The following is a 22487-nucleotide window of genomic DNA, read 5'->3' as shown; positions in this document are numbered from 1 at the left end:
GAGAGGATGGATTTTTTTAAATCATTTAAAACAAAACTATTTAGAATACCTGGCCAATCAAATGAGTTTATTCTGTGAAAATAGTACTGAAACATTGAAAATTAGGGAAAATATTTCTACAAAATAGAGGCTTAAATTGAAGTACCCAAGTAACTTTCTTTTCATAGCTAAATGCTACTGAAGATACAGTAAGAGTATTTAATTCAGTCTCATACACACACACACACACACACACACACACACACATACACACACACACACACACACCTCTACATGCAAACTTAGTATTTTAAGATCTCTTCCAAATCTTTATGGGATCTTGTGATTCCAAGATAAAAACTAGATTATATCATTGTTTATCAAAACTTTACTTTACCAACAATTATTTAAGCAGCCCCAAAGTACATTGAGAGTTGTAGGAATAGATAGTTATATATAAAAGAACTCTAAGAAGTGGTCCTTGCCTTCTGTACTTTAATGGAAATAAAAGTCACACAAACATAGAACTAGATGAAACCATTAAGTGCAAAATTGTGTGTTAAAGGACACTAGGGAGAAGAGTGTTCAGATCAGGAAACTACATGATCCCTCTCTCCAAGGTACAACCTGTTCAGTGAAACTATTCTCTCCTGTAAATGGGAATATGTGTGAAATTAAAATTATGGAAGTACAAAGAAGAAGCAAGACAAAGTGAAAAGAACACTATCTTTAGAAAGAGGGCCTTTGACTTTTAAACCTGCCTCTTTTTAAGTTGTAAGTCATTTTAATACCTAAATTTCCCCCTTCAGCTACATTCTGCAAGCAAATGGCACTGATATAGCAAATATTGCTATTCTTTACACTGAATAATCAATGTTCATTTTTCCTGACTATCCTTCAAGTCCCAGAACTCGCTGCCTCTTTATCTCCCTCTCCTGGTTTCCCTGACTTTCTTCAAGTCTAGAGAAAGGTTTTTGAGATTTTTGTAAGAAGCCTTTCCTGGTACTCCCTTAATCTTCTTGCTGCAATTTATCCAGTGCTAATTTTTTTTTAATTTTTGAAGGCAATGAGGTTAAGTGACTTTCCCAAGATCACACAGCCAGGTAATTATGAAGTGTCTGAGATTGAATTTGAACACAGTTCCCCCCGACTCCAGGATCAGTACTCTATCTACTGGTCCACCTAGCTGCCCCAATCCAGTGCTAATCTTATTTATACATAGTTGTTTGCATGTTGACACCCCTATTAGACTGCAAGTTCCTTGAGAGCAAGAACTGTTTTTTGACCTTTTTTTGGTACCTTCAACCCGTGCACCAGTAGGTCCCTAATAAATCTTGACACAACTTGACCAGCTTTGTCATTTGTAGCCTATTTTCTCATTTGCAAAAATGAGCATGATTAACCTAACTAACCTCTAAAGTCCTTTCTACTCCATATTGATGATCTTATGACTCTTTAAAAACTCAGTAGATCAGCATGGATTGGAAGAGATCTTTGTGGATGAGGTTACATACGAATTGATTACTGGTAGTGGGATTGGTATAAGTCACTTGTCTGGAACACAGCAAGGAATGGACTGGTGTTAGACCTACCACCACCTGAATGGAAAGTATATTTTAAAAGGTATAAGGGAAAAAGTTGGATGACTAGATTGGACCCTTAAAAATTCTGGCATAAAGAAGAAGATATTCACTATATATTTTTGGACAGAGGAATGATGAGTTAAAAAAGATTCTTTTTTTATTGAATACAGTCAAAATATTCAACAAAACAAAATCCCCCCCAAAAAAACATCAGGAGTATATGTAATAATAAGATTAAAAGATATCTCAGAAAATCAGTTAATTATTTTCCTTATCTTCAGACTATAACAGCAAGATCTAGGTCAAAGAATATACCAGTTCAATTTGGAAGACATTTTTAAGCACCCACTGTGTGACACCTTTTATAGTAGGGATAGAAAGATCTAAAGAAAATTAAATTGTCCATGTCCTCAAGATATTCTATACAGTGGAATAAAATTTAAACTGTAAATTTAAAGTAGATGTGGATGAGACCCAAACAATTAGCTAGTACAGTTTTATAGCTGAGAAAAATGAAAGGCAAAGAGGTTCACTATCTATCCTGTCCAAGGTCACACAGATAGCAAATAGTAGAGCTTGATCTCCTGATTCTAAAACCAGTGATTTTGTCACTGTGACAGAACCACCTGCTGGCAGAAACAGATAATCTAGAATTCCATTTCCTCTGCATCTTTACCTGAATAATTCCAGAAACACTATACACAGCTCCAGAGAAGAATTCTTCCTTGACCCCCAGCTGGTGTGCAGATGAGGCACTGAAGCATGAGAATTGATGGGCCTTGTAATTGCTTTTTTCGCTAGTATAACTGCAGCTGCCTTTTTCATTCATAAATGGTAAATCTAATCCTTTAAAAATTCCAATTTAGCCATTTGCTTAAAAAAAAAATACCCTGTGCCAAAGAGTTTTGCAGGTGTAGTGATGTGTCACACAGAAAGGAGCAATATCCATTGGTCTGAGGACTGAACTGGTAATCATAAGTCCTTGGTTTTCATTCTTGAATTTGTTTCAATTTGTTATGGTACCTTGACCACTTAACTTTTCTATGCCTCAATTTCCCAGCCAGAAAAAAAGGGGATAAGGTTATTTGCTTGTAAAATACTTTAAGAGGCTATAAAAATGCAAAGCAATATTTCTATGTTCTCATTCCCAACATTTTTATAATAAAATATAGTGATGCACAGCTTAAGTGTAATAGCAAAATGTTACCAGCACCATTAAAAAGATGTGCAAAAATGTGCCTTAGATAGAAGTAAAGAAATACTTGACTTCTTCTATGCAAAAGTTTAGGAAAGGATACATGAAGACCACAACATGTATCTGTACATTATCATATTTGAAAAATTCCAAAGGCTATCACAAAAAAGGGTGAATTGCTGACTTTATAAATTTTAAAACAAAGAGGACTCCTGTAAGAATTTCTCTATTCTGTGATCTTCCCTCCCCTTTTTTTGAAGTCAATCTAAAATTATATATATATATATATATATATATATATATATATATATATATATATACACATTACCTCCATTGTTAGATATCATTACCCAGCCATGCCTATCCCTTCAAATTCCTCTTCATATTTACTCATGAATATATCATAAAGCATCCATCTAGCATTGTACTAGATCTTACCTTTTTGTTTTAAATGAAACAAAACATAATTTCCATCTCCTCAGCATGAAGTATCTTGTAAAATTTCTAGTTGTGTTTATTTCTTCCTTTGGCCCATCATTAATATGTGAAGTCATAAGTCGGTTATCACACAGAACTATATCAAATTTAGCTTTAATACAGTGAAATGTTCTTTTCTTCTGTTCTCAGTATATCTCTAATTAGAGATCTAAAATATTCACATGGATCTATGATCTTATTGCTTTGGAAGTCCCCTTCTATGATAGAAAACTCAATTCAGACATGCCCATCCTGTCCATTCTGTAGAATTGTATTAAAAGATCCAATAAATTTTACTATGTGGTCTATCCAATATCCATGAAATGTTCTTCACTCTCTCCCAAAAGCTCAATACCAGTAGACCACACTGCCTCTCCATCAGTCATCTCTCATCCTTACTCATTTAGAGGTCACTATTTCCAAATTCTTCTCCCATCATCAAATACAAAAACAACTTTGGGAGGTAAAACTTTTAATGGGAATACAGTCATATTCTGAAGCAAAAATGACTTATTTCCATTCTAAATTCATAATATAGTGTTTCCAAGCACTATTAAAAATACAAATTCTCTATTAACTATTTTCTCCTGCCACTGATAAACAAGTTTTGACTTTACAAATAGCAACCCAACCATTAAATCCACTGAGAATGCATTGGAAAAACAAAGGTAAAAAAACTGATTGATTAAAATCTATATTTAGCTCTTTCTGTCTATAAAAGAAGACTAATTTTATGTGCATGGAAACAATGCCATGGTTAATGTTCTTGGTATTAATTTGAGGATTCGAAAATTATGGTAGGACTATTAAGCACAGAAAGTATATTGAGCTTATGAGCATTCTAGCATAAATAATATTAATAAAGAAATCCAGATAAAATGAAATGAAATGGAAGGTCATCCATAAAGGTAAAGAACAGCTTTCCTCCTTTCCCTTCAACAACTTCAGTGGGTAACATTTGTAATAACTTCAATTACTGATTGCCACAAAAGTCCATTTCACATTTACTTTTCTATTCTCATCTGAGAGATGAAACCACATTTCATATTTTGATAAATCAAAATGAATGGAACCAGTTTTCTTCCTGGATAGATTTTTCTCTGGTCTCCAATTTGTGCTGATCCAATGCCGGGAACACACCTGAGACTACATAGTCTCCCCAACAGCAGATGCCAATTCATAAATATCTATTTTAGATAAAGCTTTTTGCCAAAGACAATAAGCTCCATAAGCAATGTTCTAAGGTCTCAGAAATGTCACTGGGACAATTAGGTGCTGTCATTCATATGCTCTGGCTAGAGAGCACACATCTATCAACATCAAAATTGATCTTACATGAACTTTAAAAATCCTCCACACAAACAAATATCCAGTACAAAAGTGAAAGAAATATGCCAGAAGCCAAAGGAGAAAATGGCCTAGAGAGACAACAACAGGTAAGAGTGGATTGAAAAGCAGAGAGAAAAGGAAGAGTTTCAAAGTGTAGTTGATGAGTGTGTGGTTCATACTCACTCATGTAGATGCAACTCTTTATTAGTTCTGAAAATGCAAATCTTCTTTCAGGCAGAGCCCTTTGGCCCAACTTTACCTCTGCTAAACTTATACTCAAAAAGAAAACATAGAAAGAAGAAAGAGTCTTTTATCTACAAAACATTTATAGAAACTTTTTGTGTTGGCAAAAAAAAATGGAAACCAGCTGGATATCTTAAATTGAAGAATATTTGAATAAATTGAGATATATAAATGTGATTGAGGGCCATTATGAGATGAAATAATAAGGCAGATCATCAGCTTTTGAAGAACACAATCTATTTATGCATGTGCATATGTGTGTGTGTATATCTGTATATGTGTACATATATGTGGAGAGAAAGAGGAAGAAAACTCAGAAAAAAAGGAACTGAGAAAGCTTTGATGGTTTTACTAACCTCTTCCAGAGCAGGGCAAATTGGAGCTTCCTTGGCACTTCTTGATGCTATCCTCAGCAGACAATGGGCAGGAAAGGGGATGCTCACACTTTTTCCCAGCCCAGCCTTCTTTGCAGTCACATCTTCCACAATTACATTGCCCATGACCTTTAAAACAGCACAGAATTTTTTTAAAATCAAAAGTTCTTTCTCTTCAAATAATAATGTTCTGGGAATCAAGATCTTTATTTGGACAATATGTTTTTAAAAGAAGATAGATGTATTTTATTTAATGCTATATTTCTTAAAAATGAATTTTTATTAAATTATGATGATGGCTTGGGGGTGGAGCCAAGCTGGCGACAAGAACGGATTGTGTCTTAGGTGCTCTCTCATAAAACTTATAAACTAAGGTCTCTAACTTAATTTTTGAAAGACAGAACACACAGAGGGACCCAGGGAGGCAGTTCTCCTACTCAAGGTAACCTGATAAAGAGTAGAAAGGCTCTGCTCCCCGGGTGGGAGGGGTGGCCCGCCAGAGGGGTGGCCCACCAGAGGGAAAGAACTTCAGCCTTCTGGAGGCAGCCCCAGGGAGCTGGGAGCCAAGGCTCACAGCAGCAGGGGAGTTTCCTGACCTATGCCCGAGGAGCACCAGGCACAACAGCGGGGGGTAGAGGGTGGGGGGTGGACCTCTGCCAGAGTGAGCACGTGAAGACCAGCCCTCAGGGCCTCAGGGCACACAGAGAGCAACATGGCCAAGGCAGTCCAGATCCAGGAAACAGAAGCAGGTGGAGCCGGTAAGCAGGAGCCCTCAGAGCATGAGCCCATTGAGCTGAGGGAGGGGAGTGAAGAGAGACTGCAGAGCTCTTTCATCTGCCCCTGGAACAGGACTCTGGGGTTCTGAACACATTCATATCCTGATCTCTGCCCCCCCCCCAAATAGAACAGCAGGGCCCCTCCCCACCTCAGCCCCGTGGCAGAGGAGGGGAGCTTATGGTCATTCACAGACCAGGAGGGAGGACAGAGCCTCTCACACTGAGATCCTTGTGGGAGTGTCCCAAAAGCTCAGGAAGCACCCCCCAAAACAGGCTTAGGCTGGGAAAATGAGCAAGCAGAGAAACAAGAGGAACACCATTTAGAAATATTTTGCATATGAGCCCAAGAAGTATCAAAATACTCAGTCTGAAGATGAGGAAGCACAAGCTCCTGCATCTAAAGACTCCAAGAAAAATAGAAATTGGGCTCAGGCTATGACAGAGCTCAAAAAAGACTTTGAAAATCAAATGAGGGAGTTAGAAGAAAAACTGGGAAAAGAAATAAGAGAGATGCAGGAAAAACATAAAAAAATGAAGTCAGCAGCCTAGTCAAGGAAATCCAAAAAAATTCTTAAGAAAATAGCATGCTAAAACCCAGCTTAGGTCAAATGGATAAAACAGTTCAAAAAGTTATCGAGGAGAAGAATGCTTTAAAAAGCAAAATTGGCCACATGGAAAAAGAGATAAGAAAACTCTCTGAGGAGAACAAATCCTTCAGACAAAGAATGGAACTCAGGGAGATTGATGAATTTACCAGAAATCAGGAATCAATACTTCAAAACCAAAAAAATGAAAAATTAGAAGAAAATGTAAAACATCTTATTGAAAAACAACTGATATGGAAAACAGATTTAGGAAAGATAATTTAAAAGTTATTGGAATACCTGAAAGTCATGATCAGGAAAAGAGCCTTGACATCATTTTCAAAGAATTACTACAGGAAAATTGCCCTGATATTCTAGAAGCAGAGGTCAAAATAGAAATGGAGAGAATCCACCAATCCCCCCAAGAAAGAGATCCCAAAAAATCAACCCCTAGGAATATTATAGCCAAATTCCAGAACTCCCAATTCAAAGAGAAAATATTACAAGCAGCAAGAAGGACACAGTTCAAATACCATGGAGCTGCAGTCAGGATCACACAGGACTTAGCAGCAACTACATTGGAAGCTCGTAGGGCTTGGAATATAATATACCAGAATGCAAAAGAGCTTAGGATTCAGCCAAGAATCAGCTACCCAGAAAGGCTGAATGTCCTCTTCCAGGGAAAAAGATAGATTTTCAGTGAACCAGGGGAGTTTCAAATGTTCCTGTTGGAATGGCCTGGAATGGCCAGAGCTGAACAGGAGGTTTGATATTCAGATACAGGACTCGGGTGAAGCATAGAGATTGGAGGAGAAGGGGAAAATATGAGGGACTTGATGATGAACTGCATGTATTCCTGCATAGAAAAATGATACTGATAATACTCATAGGAACCTTCTCAGTTAATAGAAGTAGGTAGAGGGAGCTTTTATAGTTGAAGCACAGGAGAAAGTTGAATTTGAAGTTAAAATGTGGTATAAAAATGGAGTCAACAGATAAATAAGGGAAATGTAATGGGAGAAAGAAAAAGGAGAGGGGGAATAGGCCAAGATATTTCATATAATATGATTTTTCTTTATTACAATGAGCTACTTCAATGATATGGAAGGGGGGAAAGCAAGGGGGAATGAGGGAATCTTTGCTCTCATCAGAGGTGGCTAGGAGAGGAAACAGCAAATATACTCAATGGGGTATAGGCATCTGGAATAAGAAGGGGGGGGGGGACGAGGAAGAGGGGGATGTGAGTGATGGAGAGGATGGACCATGGGGGGAGAGTGGTCAGATATAACACATTTTCTTTTTTACTTCTTGCAAGGGGCTGGGATTGGAAGGCCTGTCTGAGACCATAGGGCCAGGTGGATGCTGGGCCTAAGGGGTGGTATGGGGGTTGGGGCCTCTTGGCCCCAGAGGCGGGGATCTGTCTGCTGTGCCACTCAGCTACCCTACAGCAGAGTCAGAGTGAAAGGAGAGAGAAAATATAGTACATGGTAGTGGAGGAAAAAATGAAAGGAGGGAGTTGCGATCAGCAGTGGCAACGGTGGAAAAATATGGAAGTAACTTTTGCCATGGACTTACCATAAAAAGTGTGATCCACCCATGACAGAGTTATTGATGTTGGAACAAAGACTCAAGCACATTTTTTATTATTATTATGTGTGTGGGGAGGTACAGGGCAAATGGGGATGGGTGGCCTGCTGGGGGCCGCATAGCAGGGGGATTGTTGGGTGTCTGAGGCTGGATTTGGACCCTGGTGCTCCTGACTCAAGGGCCAATGCTCTGTCTGCCACCCAGCCACCCTTACTACTATTTTATTTTATTTTGGGTCTTTTATTTTCTTTTTTCTTTTGTTTTTGCAGGGCAGTGGGGTTCAGGTGGCTTGCATGTCACACAGCTGGGTGATTGTTGGATGTACGGGGCCAGATGTGGGCTCAGTGATCATGGCTCCAAGGCTGGTGCTCTGTCCATTGTGCCACCTGGCCATACCTACAATTATTACTATTATTTTTTTATTTTAATTTTTTCTCTCCCCTTTACTTTATTGCTCAAGCAAATCTATATTTATGGGGGGGAGGTGGTATTTCATTTACTCTTAAACAAGAACATTTTATTAATGTAAAAAAACATTTGTACAAAAAGAATAAAGATTAAAATATAAATATAATATTAAAATATTAAAAAGAATAGCTAAACAAAAAAATTATGATGATGAAGGAATTCAATTGGCTGGATAAAATCAATCTTTTGGTAGACAAATTCTGAATCAGTCAGTATGAGATAAATTTAGTTGTATTCCATTTAATTAGCTCCCTTAGGTTCTAAAAAACTATATATATATATATATATATATATATATATATATATATATATATATATATATTTGATGGTTACGGTTTGGTTGGTAGCTGATTCTTTAATGTCTTTCCCTCTATGTCCTCATAGAATTTAAGTTCTGTTGAGGAGGATGACTTTGGGAAATAGGAGTCAAATTGTTTTATTGTGAATGCCTTCTGAGCCCCATTCATCAGATTAAGCTTAAACCTGCATAGAATTCAAGATCTTGCAGAATAACTGTGGTTGTTTGGAAAGAGTTAAAGTTTTTCTCTATATGGAATGAATGTTCATACGATCAACTGAAAAAAACCCTGAAGCAAAGGATGTTCCCTCCTCTAAGTATCTAAGGTACTTAAAAGCACTTGATATCACAAAGAAAAGCAAAATGATTGCAACTAGAAATTCCTTAATGCCCACTAAGACTCTTATATTTTACTCTTGGGGATGTGAAATAAGTTGGACTTTGATTTTGGGCTTTGAGTTACATCATAGACCTTTAAGGCAGTGATGTTGGTGTTCTTTTAATACACCAAACAGAGAGGGGAGCCGAAGAGTTATGTGTGGAGAACAGCAAATAGACTAGTGTGCCTGGAATGTAGAATGCATGGAAGGGAGTAAGACATAAGAAGACTGGAAATGAAGGAAGAGGCCAAGTAATGAAGAGTTTTCAACTCCAGAGGAGAAGGTTTTATTTAAATTATTTAAATCTAAAGTTAAAAATGGAACAACACAGTCAGATCTTGTACCTTAGAAAAATCATTGTGGCAGTTGTATGGAGAATGAATTTGAATGAAAAGTCTTGAGGCAGGAAGTTCAGTTAGAAGACTTGAAGAAGAGATGATAAAGACTGAAAAACAGGGTAGTTACTTATATAAAAAGAAGGCAGTTTTGTGGAAAATGAAATCACAAGACATATGAGGTGAGTGAGGTTTTAAAACACATATTTTGAAATGGTATAGGTTTGAAGAGAAAGATATAAAGTCCACTTTGGGGCATGTTTATTTTGAGTCATCCATGGACTATCCAATTTGAAATATGTAATAGGCAATTCATGGTGTAGGACTGGATATTGGAAGAGAGGCCAGGGTTAGAGGCATGAATTCAGTAACTTTCTGCATAGTACATGAACCCCTGTAACTAACAAGGTCAACACTTGAGACAGTATAGAAATAAAAAGGTAAGAGGATCTTGATTCAAATCTTTGGGCATATCGATAGCTAGTACATATGACATGGATAATGATGCAACAAAACTGAAAAATAATGAGATTAGGAGAGAGAAATGGCATAAAAACTTAGGGAGGAGAAGATACTGAGAAGAGAGTAGCCAATTATTTGAAATGTTTTAGAGAGGTCAAAAAGCAGGAGATCCAGGAAGATATCAGTAGACTTGGCAATTTAGAGATCACTGGTACAGTAAAGTCAAAGGAGCCACTTGCTTGAGCTCTCCCAAATTCCCCTCTAAACTCAGAACTAACAAAAGTATAAGTTAAAGAAGTTTTCCAGCTGAAATCAACTTATAAGCTCTTACTAGGGGCAGCTAGGTGGTATAGTGGATAGAGCACAGTCCTGGAGTTAGGAGGATCTGAGTTCAAATCCAGCCTCAAACACTTAATAATTACCTAGTTGTGTGACTTGGGCAAGTCACTTAACCCCATTGCCTTGCAAAAACCAAAAGAACTAAAAATTCTCACTGGAGTAAAAGTAGAACACAGTCCAGAGTAGATTACAACTGACTTGCATTGCCCATACTTGATTCCAGGTGCAGGTCCAGGTTGAGGAGGAGTTCTAGTATACTATATAATGCAGCCATAGGGGAGCAGGGTCCAAACAGAAAAGAATGTTCATGATCACTCCTAGACCATAGCAATGGAGAAATCAGTAATCACACTTCTCCTTAGATCATACTAGCTTGGAAGAACTGAAAACATATATACATATAGCATTATCTCTGAAAATACCAGTACAAAAAACCTAATAGTTGGGACAGTACCCCTTCAGACCCAGGAGCAGAATCCAACTTTAGCCCAGAGTGAAAAGTTAAGAAATAGGCTGGAAAAGTAAGTAGATAACAACAAAAGAACCTGAAAGTCACTATGGATAGAGAAAATCAAAATGCAAACTCAAAAGACAACAAAGTCAAAACTACTATATCCGAGGTCTCAAAGAAAAATATGAATTGATCTCAGGCCACCAAAAAAATTCTTGGAAGAGATCAAAAAGTACCTCAGAATTGTTTTTATGTCCATTTCTCTGATCAATGTTTTTATGTCCATTTCCCAATCAATCAATTTTATATAACTACGGATAACTTTCATTTCTCCTTCTGAAAACTGTTCATATCTTTGATCATTTTTCAATTGGGTAGAGGAAAAACTGGAAAAAGAAATAAAAGTAATTCAAAATGAATCTTGAAAAAAAAGTCAACAGTTTGGTAAAGGAGGCACAAACACAGAAGGAAATAACACCCTAAAAAATAGAATAGGCCAAATGATAAGATGAGCCACAAAAATACACTGAAGAAAATTATTCCTTAAGAAAACAGAATTGACCAAATGGAAAATGAGATACTAAATTTTGCTGAAAAAAATTCCTTAAAAAGCAAATTTGACAAGTAGAAGCTAATAACTCCATGAGACATAAAGAAACAAAGGCATAATATAAAGAAAATGTGAAATATCTAACTGGAAAAGCAGCTAACTGAACTAGAAAATAGATTGAGGAAAAATAATTTAAGAATTATTGGACTACTTGAAATCCAAAATCATTAAAAAAAAAGATCCTGGGTACCATATTTCAAGAAGTTATCAAGAAAAATTGCCCCAATATCCTAGAATCAGAGCATAAAATAGAAATTGAAAAAAAATCCATTGATTAATTTCTGAAAGAGATCCCAAAATGAAGACTCCCAAGATTATTATAGCCAAATTCTAGATCTCCCAAGGTAAGGAGAAATATAGCAAGCAGTCAGAAACAACTCAAACATTATGGAACTATAGTCAAGAAAATACAAGATTTAACAACTTCTAAATTAAAGGATCAGAGGGCTTGGAATATATAATTTGGAAAGCAAAAGAACTAGGATTCCCAACAATAATAACTGTAATATCATTGAGAGTGAAAAATTAACATTCAAATTAATTTTAAAAAAAACTTGGGGGTAGCTAAGGTAGCACAATGGATAGAGCACTGGCTTTGGAGTCAAGAGGACCTGTGTTCAAATGTGTCCTCAGACACTTAATACCTAGCTGTGTGGCTTGGGAAAGTCACTTAACCACATTGCCTTGTAAAAAACAAACAAAAAAAAGAAAATAGAAACTTTCAAGCTTTCCTAATGAAAAACTCAAGCTAAATAGAAGAATTGATTTACAAATGCAAGATTGAAGAGGATAAAATGCAACTAATTATTGATAAAAGCCTCATTTCTAAATTATATAGATAAATTGTTTAAATTTATAAGAATTTCCCAAATTGAAAAATGATCAAAGATATGAAGTTTTCAGAAGGAGAAATGAAAGTTATCCATAATTATATAAAACTGATTGATTGGGAAATGGACATAAAAACATTGATCAGAGAAATGGCCATAAAAACAATTCTGAGGTACTACCTCACACCTATTAAATTGGCTAATATTACTGAAAAGGAAAATTACAGTGGGCTATAAAACAATGCATACTCATGGACCCTGCAATACCATTACTAGGCCTGTATCCCAAAGAGATTAAAAAAAGAAAAGAAAAAAGGGCCTATTCAAATAAATTCTTATCAGTTCTTTTTTGTGATGGTAAAGAATTGAATACTGAAAGAATGTCCATTAACTGGGGAGTGGTTAAAATAATTGTGATCTATTATCATGATAGAATACTGTATTGCTAGAGGAAATGATGAAAAAAGATATTTTCATAAAAAACCTAGAAAGACGATGCAAAGTGAATTGATTCAAAGTTAAGTGAGCAGAAAGAAGTGTATATACAGTAATAGCATTCAGTGACTTAGCTATTCTCAGAGACATAGAAGAACTTTTGATGAAAAATGTTATTCATTTCCAGAGAAAGAACTTAAAAAAGTGGGAATGAGGATAGCTTACTTGTTAAAAACTTTCTTTTTTTTTTTTTGGTGTTTTCTTTCACACTATAATTACTATGGATATATGTTTTACATGACTGCAGATGTATAATCTACATGAAATTGATGACCTTATCAATGGGGGTATGAGAATGGAGGGATAAAAAGAATTTGGAACTCAATTTTTTTTAAAAAAATGAAAATTTAGAAGTTCATTTATAACTGGAAAAAATAAAATATTTTTAAAAGATATCACCAGCAAATTTGGAACGAATAGTTTTAGTTGAGTGATGAATTAGATAACCAAATTAATGAGAAATGAGGACAGTAAAAGGAGCAGAAATGAAGATATCTTTGTCAGCTGTTTGTTTTTTGTTTGTTTGGGGTTTTTTTTTGGTTTGTTTGGGTTTTTTTTTTGAAGAATTTGGCTGATCAAAGAAGGAAAAAGTAGGACAATAGCAGGTGGGAACTTGGGGTTATAGTGAGCATTAGATAAATGGGGTCTGAACTAAAATGAAATAGGATTTTATCCTAGAGGGAAAAAACAAACATTTGAGTTTATTGAGTAATGGAGTGAGATGATCAGATTTACACTTTAGGAAAATGACTTTGGAAGCTGTGGAGAAAAGCTCAAAGAAGAGAGAGACCTGAAGCAGGGATGTCAATATAAAAAAGAGGTTTCAAACATCTAAATAAGTATGTTGACTCTGGGAAGATATATGTGATAGGGCTAGAGATGTAATAGAGGTAGAATGAAAGAAGTGATAAAATTGACTATATGAGATGAAGATGAGTGAAAAATTAAAGATCACCAATCCCTTCTCCTGATTAAATTTTCCTAATTCTTCCAATCTGTTTCTATGAAGCATGGTCTTTTTACATGAAAGTCATCCTCTTAAAATGTGGCATTCAGAACTGCATACAATCCTCCAATTATTATTTGATCACCTCAGCTGTACATTATACCTTTCTTAAAGTAGGCTAAATTCATATTAGATTTTCTGGTTCTGGCCATGAAATACTGATTACCCATATTTCATGCCAAGTAAGATACTCACATTCCTCACTTTAATTAAATGAAAAGTAGAATTGTGCAAAGTGATGGAAAGAATACTCTATTTGAAATTGGATGAGCTGGATTTCAAATGTAATTCAGTCACTGTTTGATCCTGGACAAATCATTCACTTCACTGAGGGCTAGTACCTCCATCTGCAAAATGAAGGGGCAGAACCAGACAATTTTTAAGGTCCCCTTCAACTTTAATTTCTAGGATCTTAGAAGAAAATGTTACTAATTCTATATAAGATTTAAGCAAAATATAAATATGATCTTTTGGGAAAATATTTCAGAATAATCAGTTCTTAGAATAAATAATGTCCATTTCAGAGAAAAAAAGAAATTTAAGATATAACATTTATTTCTCCACAATTTATCTTAAGATAAAGATTATCTTTGATATTATCAACTCTTCTATATTGTTTTGGGAAAAGGAGGAATGGATAATGGTAAATAAATAAATAAACAGATAAACAGCTTTTTTAAGGTAAAAAATTACAGTTTCTAGGGTTCAGTGACCTCAAAATGCTTAGAAGTGGGAGGCATCATTTTGAGAACAGTTAGACATTCTGTCAGAGAGCTGGACAAACAAAGAACATGCTGTCCTTTCTGGGAAGACTAACACTTTCACAACTAAATTAAATAACAGAACTTCAATCTGTATATCAGGAAGGCAACTTACTCTCAACTAAGGAAGAGATATAAAAAGAGACTTACAAGGGTAGCAGAAAAAAAGTCAAGTTTTAAACAAATTCATGGTAATTATGGGGATACACACACACACATAATTGATATCTTGGGGAATATCCATAAAATTATTATTGATGAAGACTATTGGAAGTGGCAGATGCCATTCTTTTAAAGCAAAAGGATTGAAGAACACCTTCAATCTGATGTAGCATACCTCAATCAATATTTAATGTATTGTAATCTAATGTTCTATGTAATTGCTATGTAATGTTCTCTACTCCTTCTTGCTCTTGGATAAAGCAAATGAAATAGCTGACAACTAGTTAAAAGGGGAAGCAAATTGAGTGGCTGTTAGAAAGGACATAGACCAAAACAATTCAAATATCATATGGTATATTCTAAAGAAATTAATATTTTTTGCTATGAATCATTAATGCTATTATAACTGATAATATCTTTGTTTAAGTAAAGGTAATTTTGGTGAGAGATGGATGGGTGGAGGGTGGTCTGAATCTTTGATTTGATTCATGTAAGGAACTTATGGTGCAGAAATATCCTCCCTTGATGCATACCATCAAATTCTCCACAATTTAGAATTTTAGAGTTCCTAGCAATCACTAAACTGTTCTATCATTTACCCATGATAATAGAGCAAGTGTATGTCATAGGCAGAACCTGATCTCATAGGAAGTCTATCTACTATATTATGTAGACTCATATGGAGGAGGAAATTTTTTTTTAAACAAAGAAGAATGTGGAAGGAAGGAAGGAAGGAAGGAAGGAAGGAAGGAAGGAAGGAAGGAAGGAAGGAAGGAAGGAAGGAAGGAAGGAAGGAAGGAAGGAAGGAAAGAAGGAAGGAAGGAAGGAAGGAAGGAAGGAAGGAAGGAAGGAAGGAAGGAAGGAAGGAAGAAGGGAGGGATGGAGGGAGGAAGGGAGGAAAAGAAAAAAGGAACAGTCCTTATCTTAAAAAGTTTATAATCTTCTAGGAGGAAACAATATACACACAGATGAGTCTATACAAAATATATCAAGTAGGCAAAAAACGCTGCTGATGAGGGATGGAGAAATGGGGGAGACAAAAATGTGGAAAGATCAGCAAAAGATGGAAGTGGCAGCTGAGTTATTCTTTAAAAGAAGAGGTAGGAAGGAGAGCATTTTAAATATGGGAACTGTCTATTCACGTCTGGAAGGGAAGAGATGAAATGTTGCATTTTTAAGAATAGCAAGTAGGTTAGTTTGACTGGAACATAGAGTGCATAAGAGGGATTAGTGAGTGATCAATCTAGTGGTTGAAAAGAGGAAGTGAAAGTGGTTTTCAATGCCAGAGGGAGAAATTTGTATTTTATTCTAGAGGCAATAGAAAGCTATTCAAAGCTTCTTGAGCAGACGAATGACACTACTGTGATTATAGCTTAGTCTCCCATTACCTTTTCCCTGCACAATTACAATAGCTTCTTAGTCTCCCTGTCTCCCATTTCTTTACTTTTCAATTATTCCTACAAAATAATCTTCCTAATACATAGGTTTATTGGCAATGTCTTGTTCAAAGTTTTTTTTCTGTAGTTTTTTTTCTTTTAGTCCTGTTGAATAAAAAAAAATTAGCTTGGTATTCAAAAAAAGGCTCTAACTCTGATCTGAATTCAAGATTTTTTCATTGAATGTCTTCTTATGCAATCTGAACTCACTCAGTCCATTTTTTTCTTGTTTCTAACTATGACATGTGAAGTCATCCCCATGATTCGAGCCATTTTCCCCTCATTGCCTTTGAAATCTTAGTCCTTCTTTAAGGAGCACCTGGTTGTTCTCCTTTCCTTGGTCCTACCAGTTAGAAATTATGCCTACATCCTGAAATTCCTCCTACCACTCCATTTACCTTTGGTCATTTTCTGATTCATATTATAGTTAAGGATTGCAAACTTCTTGAAGACAGGGATTGTTTGTTTTTGTCTTTGAATTCACCTGACCTAGAAAAATGCTAGTAGTTAATAAATATTTATTGAATTGAATTGTCAGAAACTCCATTTCCTCACAGGTAAGATAGAGATGCCTAAGAAAAAAATCAATAAATTCAGATTTTCTTTACCAAAGTCATGTCCTGTATGCAGTCAGGATCAGTAGTAGGTAAATGTCAAGAATGGAGATAAATAGAGTGCAGAAACATGAGGACATGAAGCATTTAGTCCTTCAGCAATGTTAAATTTGAAAATTAAACTGAGAGACAATGAACTGAGCATGATCAATTTATTAACTAGGCTAATAGTAACTAATAAATTAGTCAATTGACTCTCCTAATGACCAAAGACTCCAAGGTAAGGCTCATCACCATTAATATAGTTTGGGGGAGTACAGAATTAGGTGGGTGAGGAAAATACTGTTGGTTTCAGGGTAGATGATATCTTGGGGGGTAGTGACAACATGATTAGTGATTTTTTTTTTATTTTTTGGTTTTTGAAAGGAAATGGGGTTAAGTGACTTGCCCAAAGTCACACAGCCAGGTAATTAATAAGTGTCTGAACTCAGGTCCTCCTAACTCTAGGACCAGTGCTCTATCCTCTGTGCTACCTAGCTGCCCCCTTGATTAGTTATTTTAAAGGAAGGGGGCTGCCACATCCACTGATTATTGACCACATCTCTCTGACAATTAAGGAATATTAATTATTTTATGGAACGTATCAGCATCATGAAGACCCTATTGGTAATTCCAAAGTTAGCAGACTCCCTAATGCCTTGAAAGAATTTTTTAGGGAAATAAAATCTCAAGGACAGACAAGGATGGACAATATCGTTTTGAGGGATGATAGCTAGTTAACTTATAACTTTAAACTAATTCAGAGGAAAAGTTGAACTCCTTTAGAAAATTGATGCAGTGTAAAATCAGTTAAATTCATATAATAGAAACTAGAGAAAATATTAGTTTTGATATTTTCAGGAAACATACTTAAGGCATCTTCTCATCAGCCTCTGACTGTGTCATAAAAATTATTAGTAAAATATTAGAATGTAAGACTTTTAGAATCTCTAGCTTCCTTACAAACCTATCTTAAATATCAACTTCTTCATGAAGACTTTCCTGATCCACACACTCTAAAACTGCTTCATTTTCACTTTATATGTATTGTGTATTTTTTAAAACAATTACTTTATCCTAAAATTGAGGAAGATGAGGTAAGTTAAGCCACGAAAGATCACACAGTTAGTAAGGCGTAGGACCAAGATTTGAACTTGAGGTCTGAGTTCCAACACATTAGATTTAAACTACTTAGGTGGAAACTTTCACATAAGCAAAATTGGTTTCATACTAGTCTATGCTAATAGCACAAGAATTATCTTAGAAAAGACATGGTAGAGTAAGAAGATTAAATATAGTTAAAAAAATATTAATTAAAAAATACTTTCCTGGGAGTAATGAGTCTTGGTTCCATGGTTTCTGGAACCCTATAGAACCCTATTGGTTCTGCCACTATATAATCACAAGCAAGTCATTTGATTTCTATGTTAATTTCCTGAAATGAAATGATAGAAATAGATAATTTCTAAGAGGCAGTATGGTATAGTGAAAACATTTTGGACTTATAGACAAGAGATTAGAGTGCAAATCCATTCAGAGCTATATACTGATTGTGTAAACCTGGGTAAACCACTTAACTTCTCTCCTCAGTTTCCTCATGAGTAAAATGAAAGGGTTAGACTCAATAACTTATAGGTCTAAAGCCTGCTATAATACCTTTGACTTCTAAAAGTTCTATATTCTAAAAGCATCGATTAACCATTTTTGTATCTTGAACCCTTCTGGCACTCTGATAAAGTAGTGTCAATGGACTTTTCAGAACCTTTTTTTTTTTGCAAAGGAAATGTTTCTACATTTAGTCATTTACAGGATTACTAAAGAAAGCAATAATATCATTCACCACTCCACTTTCATCTCAATTCACTTTCCAGCTGTTCCATGTTCCTACCAGCTGTATTATTCATCTTGAGATACACGTCTTTTTGTTGAAATCCTCAAAATGTTTCTGTTAGGAATTATGTATCTTTTTTTACTAGATTTCTTGTAAAATGTGAAATCTATTTCTCTTCATTGTGCATTTTGTCCTGATACAGACATTGCCTCCAGTCATTGCTGTCCAAGTCAAACTTCTAGGTTACTGATGAAAAAAGGGAAATCCTTTTACCTTCTAAAGTCCACAAAGTATTCTTTGGGTCAAGAAGAGTTTGGGAATGGAGATGAGGAATGAAGAGAACCTTGGTTTTTGAATCTTAGTTTACATCTTTGATATAGACTAAGAGCCTTAGTTTCCATCTATGATTGATTAATTCAACTGAGATGTATCTAGATAAACGAATCAGAGAATAAAAACTTGTCAGTTATTTTAAGTGGGTGAATGGGGTGATTTGATTGATTGACTAAATAATTTCCCCATTCCTTGACACTTTATTTACTAAATTGACTTCAACTAGGGAAATCAGGAAAGTCTCACCATAATTATGAGATAGAAGCTGAATTAAACCTTGAAGGAAATTAAGGATTCAAAAAGAGCATGAGGAATGAATCTATGCCCTATTTCCATAGATTTTGGACCTGAAAGTAGTCCCCATACCATTAAGAGGTATCTAAGGCAATTTCCCTTTTTATTTTATTTTTAGTTTTTTAGTTTTTTACAAGGCAATGGGGTTAAGCTTGCCCAAGGTCACACAGGTAATTATGAAGTGTCTGAGGCTGGATTTGAACTCAGGTACTCCTGATTCCAGGCTGGTGCTCTATTCACTGCACCACCTAGCCACCCTGCAACTTCCTTTTAATGAAGATGAGTAGTTATCTTTCAGAAATTATGATTAACCCAAGGCTGAGATTATCTTGTCTTAGACTCTGTATGTGACTGGGGGAAAATGTGTCTCAGACTTTTAGGGAGATGATTCCATACCAACTATACTATCATAATAAATTTCCATTTTTAAAGGTCAGTTAAATCTTGCTGATAGATAAGAATCGAAAATAACAGGGATACCACACCAGTGAGACACCTGGGACTTGAAGGAATGGAGTAAGCATTTTGCTTTGAGTCTGTTAATTTGAATTGGGGTTAAGGAGATTTGCTCCAGGGCTTGTACTACAGGAATAACCATTAATAAGTACCTACTATGTGTGCCAGAAATTATCAGGTTCTGAGAATAAAGATGAACAATGAAACAGTCTTTCTTCTCAATGACTTGGCAATTGAGAAAAAAAGATTACACATCCAACAAATATATGTAAAATATATTCAAAGACAATGTCAAGTAGTTTTGGCAAAGCAATAACAAGTAGGGGAATTAGGAAAGAATTCTCTTGGGGCATGGAAACTAAGCTCTTCTTTAAAGAAAGATTGAGAATCTCCTGAGTTGGGGATAAAGATGTAGAACATTTGAGGCAGAAGAGAAAGTTGGTACAAAAATCACTGAAGCAGTAGACATTTCATTATGCATAGGAGTGAGAATCATTGGTTGGAACTACAGAGAAAAAGATGATCAGACTCAGAAGGTATTCTTGAAGTCAGTTTCATGAGCTTACAAATGGTTTCCTACAAAATCCTAAGTATATTTTTTCATTCTGAAAAGGGGTCCAAAGATTACACCAGATTTCCAAATGGGTCCATGACATAAAAACAGATGGGGAACCTTTAACTTAGAAAGATAAATTGGAGCCAGATTATGAGAGTACTTTTTAGTCTAAAAAGGAATTCACCAAATTTGCCAGACTGAAAAAAAGGAAAGCTGACCAAATAGAAAAAAAAAAAAAGAAAAATTAAGAACCCTTGGCTTAGAAAGATCAGCTGGAATATGATTATGAAAGGCTTAAATATGAAGCAGTAAACTTGACATTTTACCTAAGTTATGTTGTACTTATTTATTTGTGGATCTATAATATTCCCTTCTTCTCTCTGCATCCCTCTCCCCAAGAATAAAAGCTCCTTGAAGGGCAGGACTTTGGGGGGAGTTTATTCATTTTGTATGACCAGAATGGCTTATTGTATTTGTTAAACACAGGTGCTTAATAAATATTTATTGTATAAATGAATATTAATATAAGAGCTAACCCAAAAATATTCTCAACAGGGAAGAAGTAAGAATAAAATTAGTTTGAAAATGGAAATGTGATGATTTGATATTTAAATTATAATATTTTATATAGTTTCAAAGGAGAAGTAAAATCAGTCTATTGGATAGGGAACTACTCTCAGATCCCAAAAGTTGTAGATGTAGGGTCTGCCTCATTAGTCACATCTAGTTTCTCCTATAATCTCAGAACAATCTTCAATATAACATACCTTAAGAAGTGGTTATCAAGCCTTTCCTTGAAGGCCTTCAATGACATAGATTCCACTTTTCCAAAAAGGAAACCATTCTATATTTGAACAGTTCTAACTGCCAGGAAACTTCCTAAAACTTCCTCTCATTCCTCCTGGGTATACTCCCTTTGATCAAGTAGAACAAATTTTCCACATTACTGAAAAAATTTTCATATCTATCATGACATCTTATAAGATCTGGGAGAAAGCATAGCACAATGGAAATAGCTCTGGCACTGGAGTCAAAGGTCCAGGTTCAAATACCATCTCTGTAAAACATTATCTATATGAACTTGATCAAACTTTTAGTCTCCATGAACTTGTTTCCTCATATATTAAAATGAACAATTGGAATAGATAGATTCTGAGGTCCCTTTCAACTCTCTCTATGATACTATGAGTCTTCTTTTCTCCAGGCTTAACATCCTAAATTCTTTCAACTAATCCTTAAGTAGAATGAACTGAAAGCTCTTCATCATTCTGGATGCCCTCCTCTGAATATTTTCCAGCTTTTTTTTTAAACACTTTATTTTTTTTCACATTACTATAATAGTCATGTTGTAAAAGTAAACATAATCTCATTACAACTAGTGTTTCTGACAAAGGACTCATTTCTAAAATATATAGAGAACTGAGTTAAATTTATAAAAAAAAATCACCCAAGCCATTCCCCAGTTGACAAATGGTCAAAGAATATGCAAAGGCAATTTTTAGATGAGGAAATCAAAACTATCTATAGCCAAATGGAAAATTGCTCTAAATCATTACCAATTAGAGAAATGCAAATTAAAGCATTTCTGAGTGCTCACAACTCTCAGATTAACCAATATAACCAGAAAGAATAATGATCAGTGTTGGAAGGATGTGGAAATCTGGGATGCTAAATGCATTGTTGGTGGAGTTGTGAACTGATCCAACCTTTCTGGAGAGCAATTTGGAATTATGCCCAAAGGGCAACAAAAATGTTCATACCCTTTGATCCAGTAATACCCTGGGTCTATACCCTGAAGAAATAATGAAAAAGGTAAAAACCCACATATGCAAAAATATTTATAGCTTTGTTTGTAGTGGCAAAGAATTGGAAACTGAGAGGATGCCCATTGGGGAATGGCTGAACAAATTGTGATATATTTATATGAAGGAACTCTATTGTTCTATTAGAAACCAGGAGGGATGGGATTTCAGAGAGGCCTGGAAAAACTTGCATGACCTCATGCTGAGCAAGATGAGCAGAACCAGAATAACACTGTATACCCTAACAACATGGGAGTGATGATCAACCTTACTCACTCCATCAGTGCAATAATCAGGGACAATTTTAGGGGATCTGTGATGGAGAATACCATTGGTATCCAGAGAAAAAAACTATGGAGTTTTAATGAGGGATGTTGATTATTGCCTTCAATGTTAAAAAAAAATCTTATGTTTTACATAATTTTGCTATCCCTAATACTTTCTTCCTCAAGGATATATTTT

General features: G+C 35.3%; 1 protein-coding gene across 1 annotated transcript in view; it reads right to left on the bottom strand.

The window, feature by feature from the left end:
• ITGBL1 (integrin subunit beta like 1) overlaps positions 1-22487 on the bottom strand; it is a 422854-nt gene that overhangs the window by 246351 nt on the left and 154016 nt on the right. The window contains exon 7 of the mRNA XM_074191980.1: positions 5163-5309. Within this exon, the coding sequence (XP_074048081.1) occupies positions 5163-5309 (147 nt within the window). The remainder of the gene's footprint in view (positions 1-5162; positions 5310-22487) is intronic.

Source organism: Macrotis lagotis, chromosome 6, assembly GCF_037893015.1.
Source record: "Macrotis lagotis isolate mMagLag1 chromosome 6, bilby.v1.9.chrom.fasta, whole genome shotgun sequence".
In the NCBI taxonomy this organism is placed as follows: Eukaryota; Metazoa; Chordata; class Mammalia; order Peramelemorphia; family Peramelidae; genus Macrotis; species Macrotis lagotis.
The sequence above is the reverse complement of the archived record's forward strand: the minus strand, read 5'-3'. Positions and strand labels throughout refer to the sequence as shown.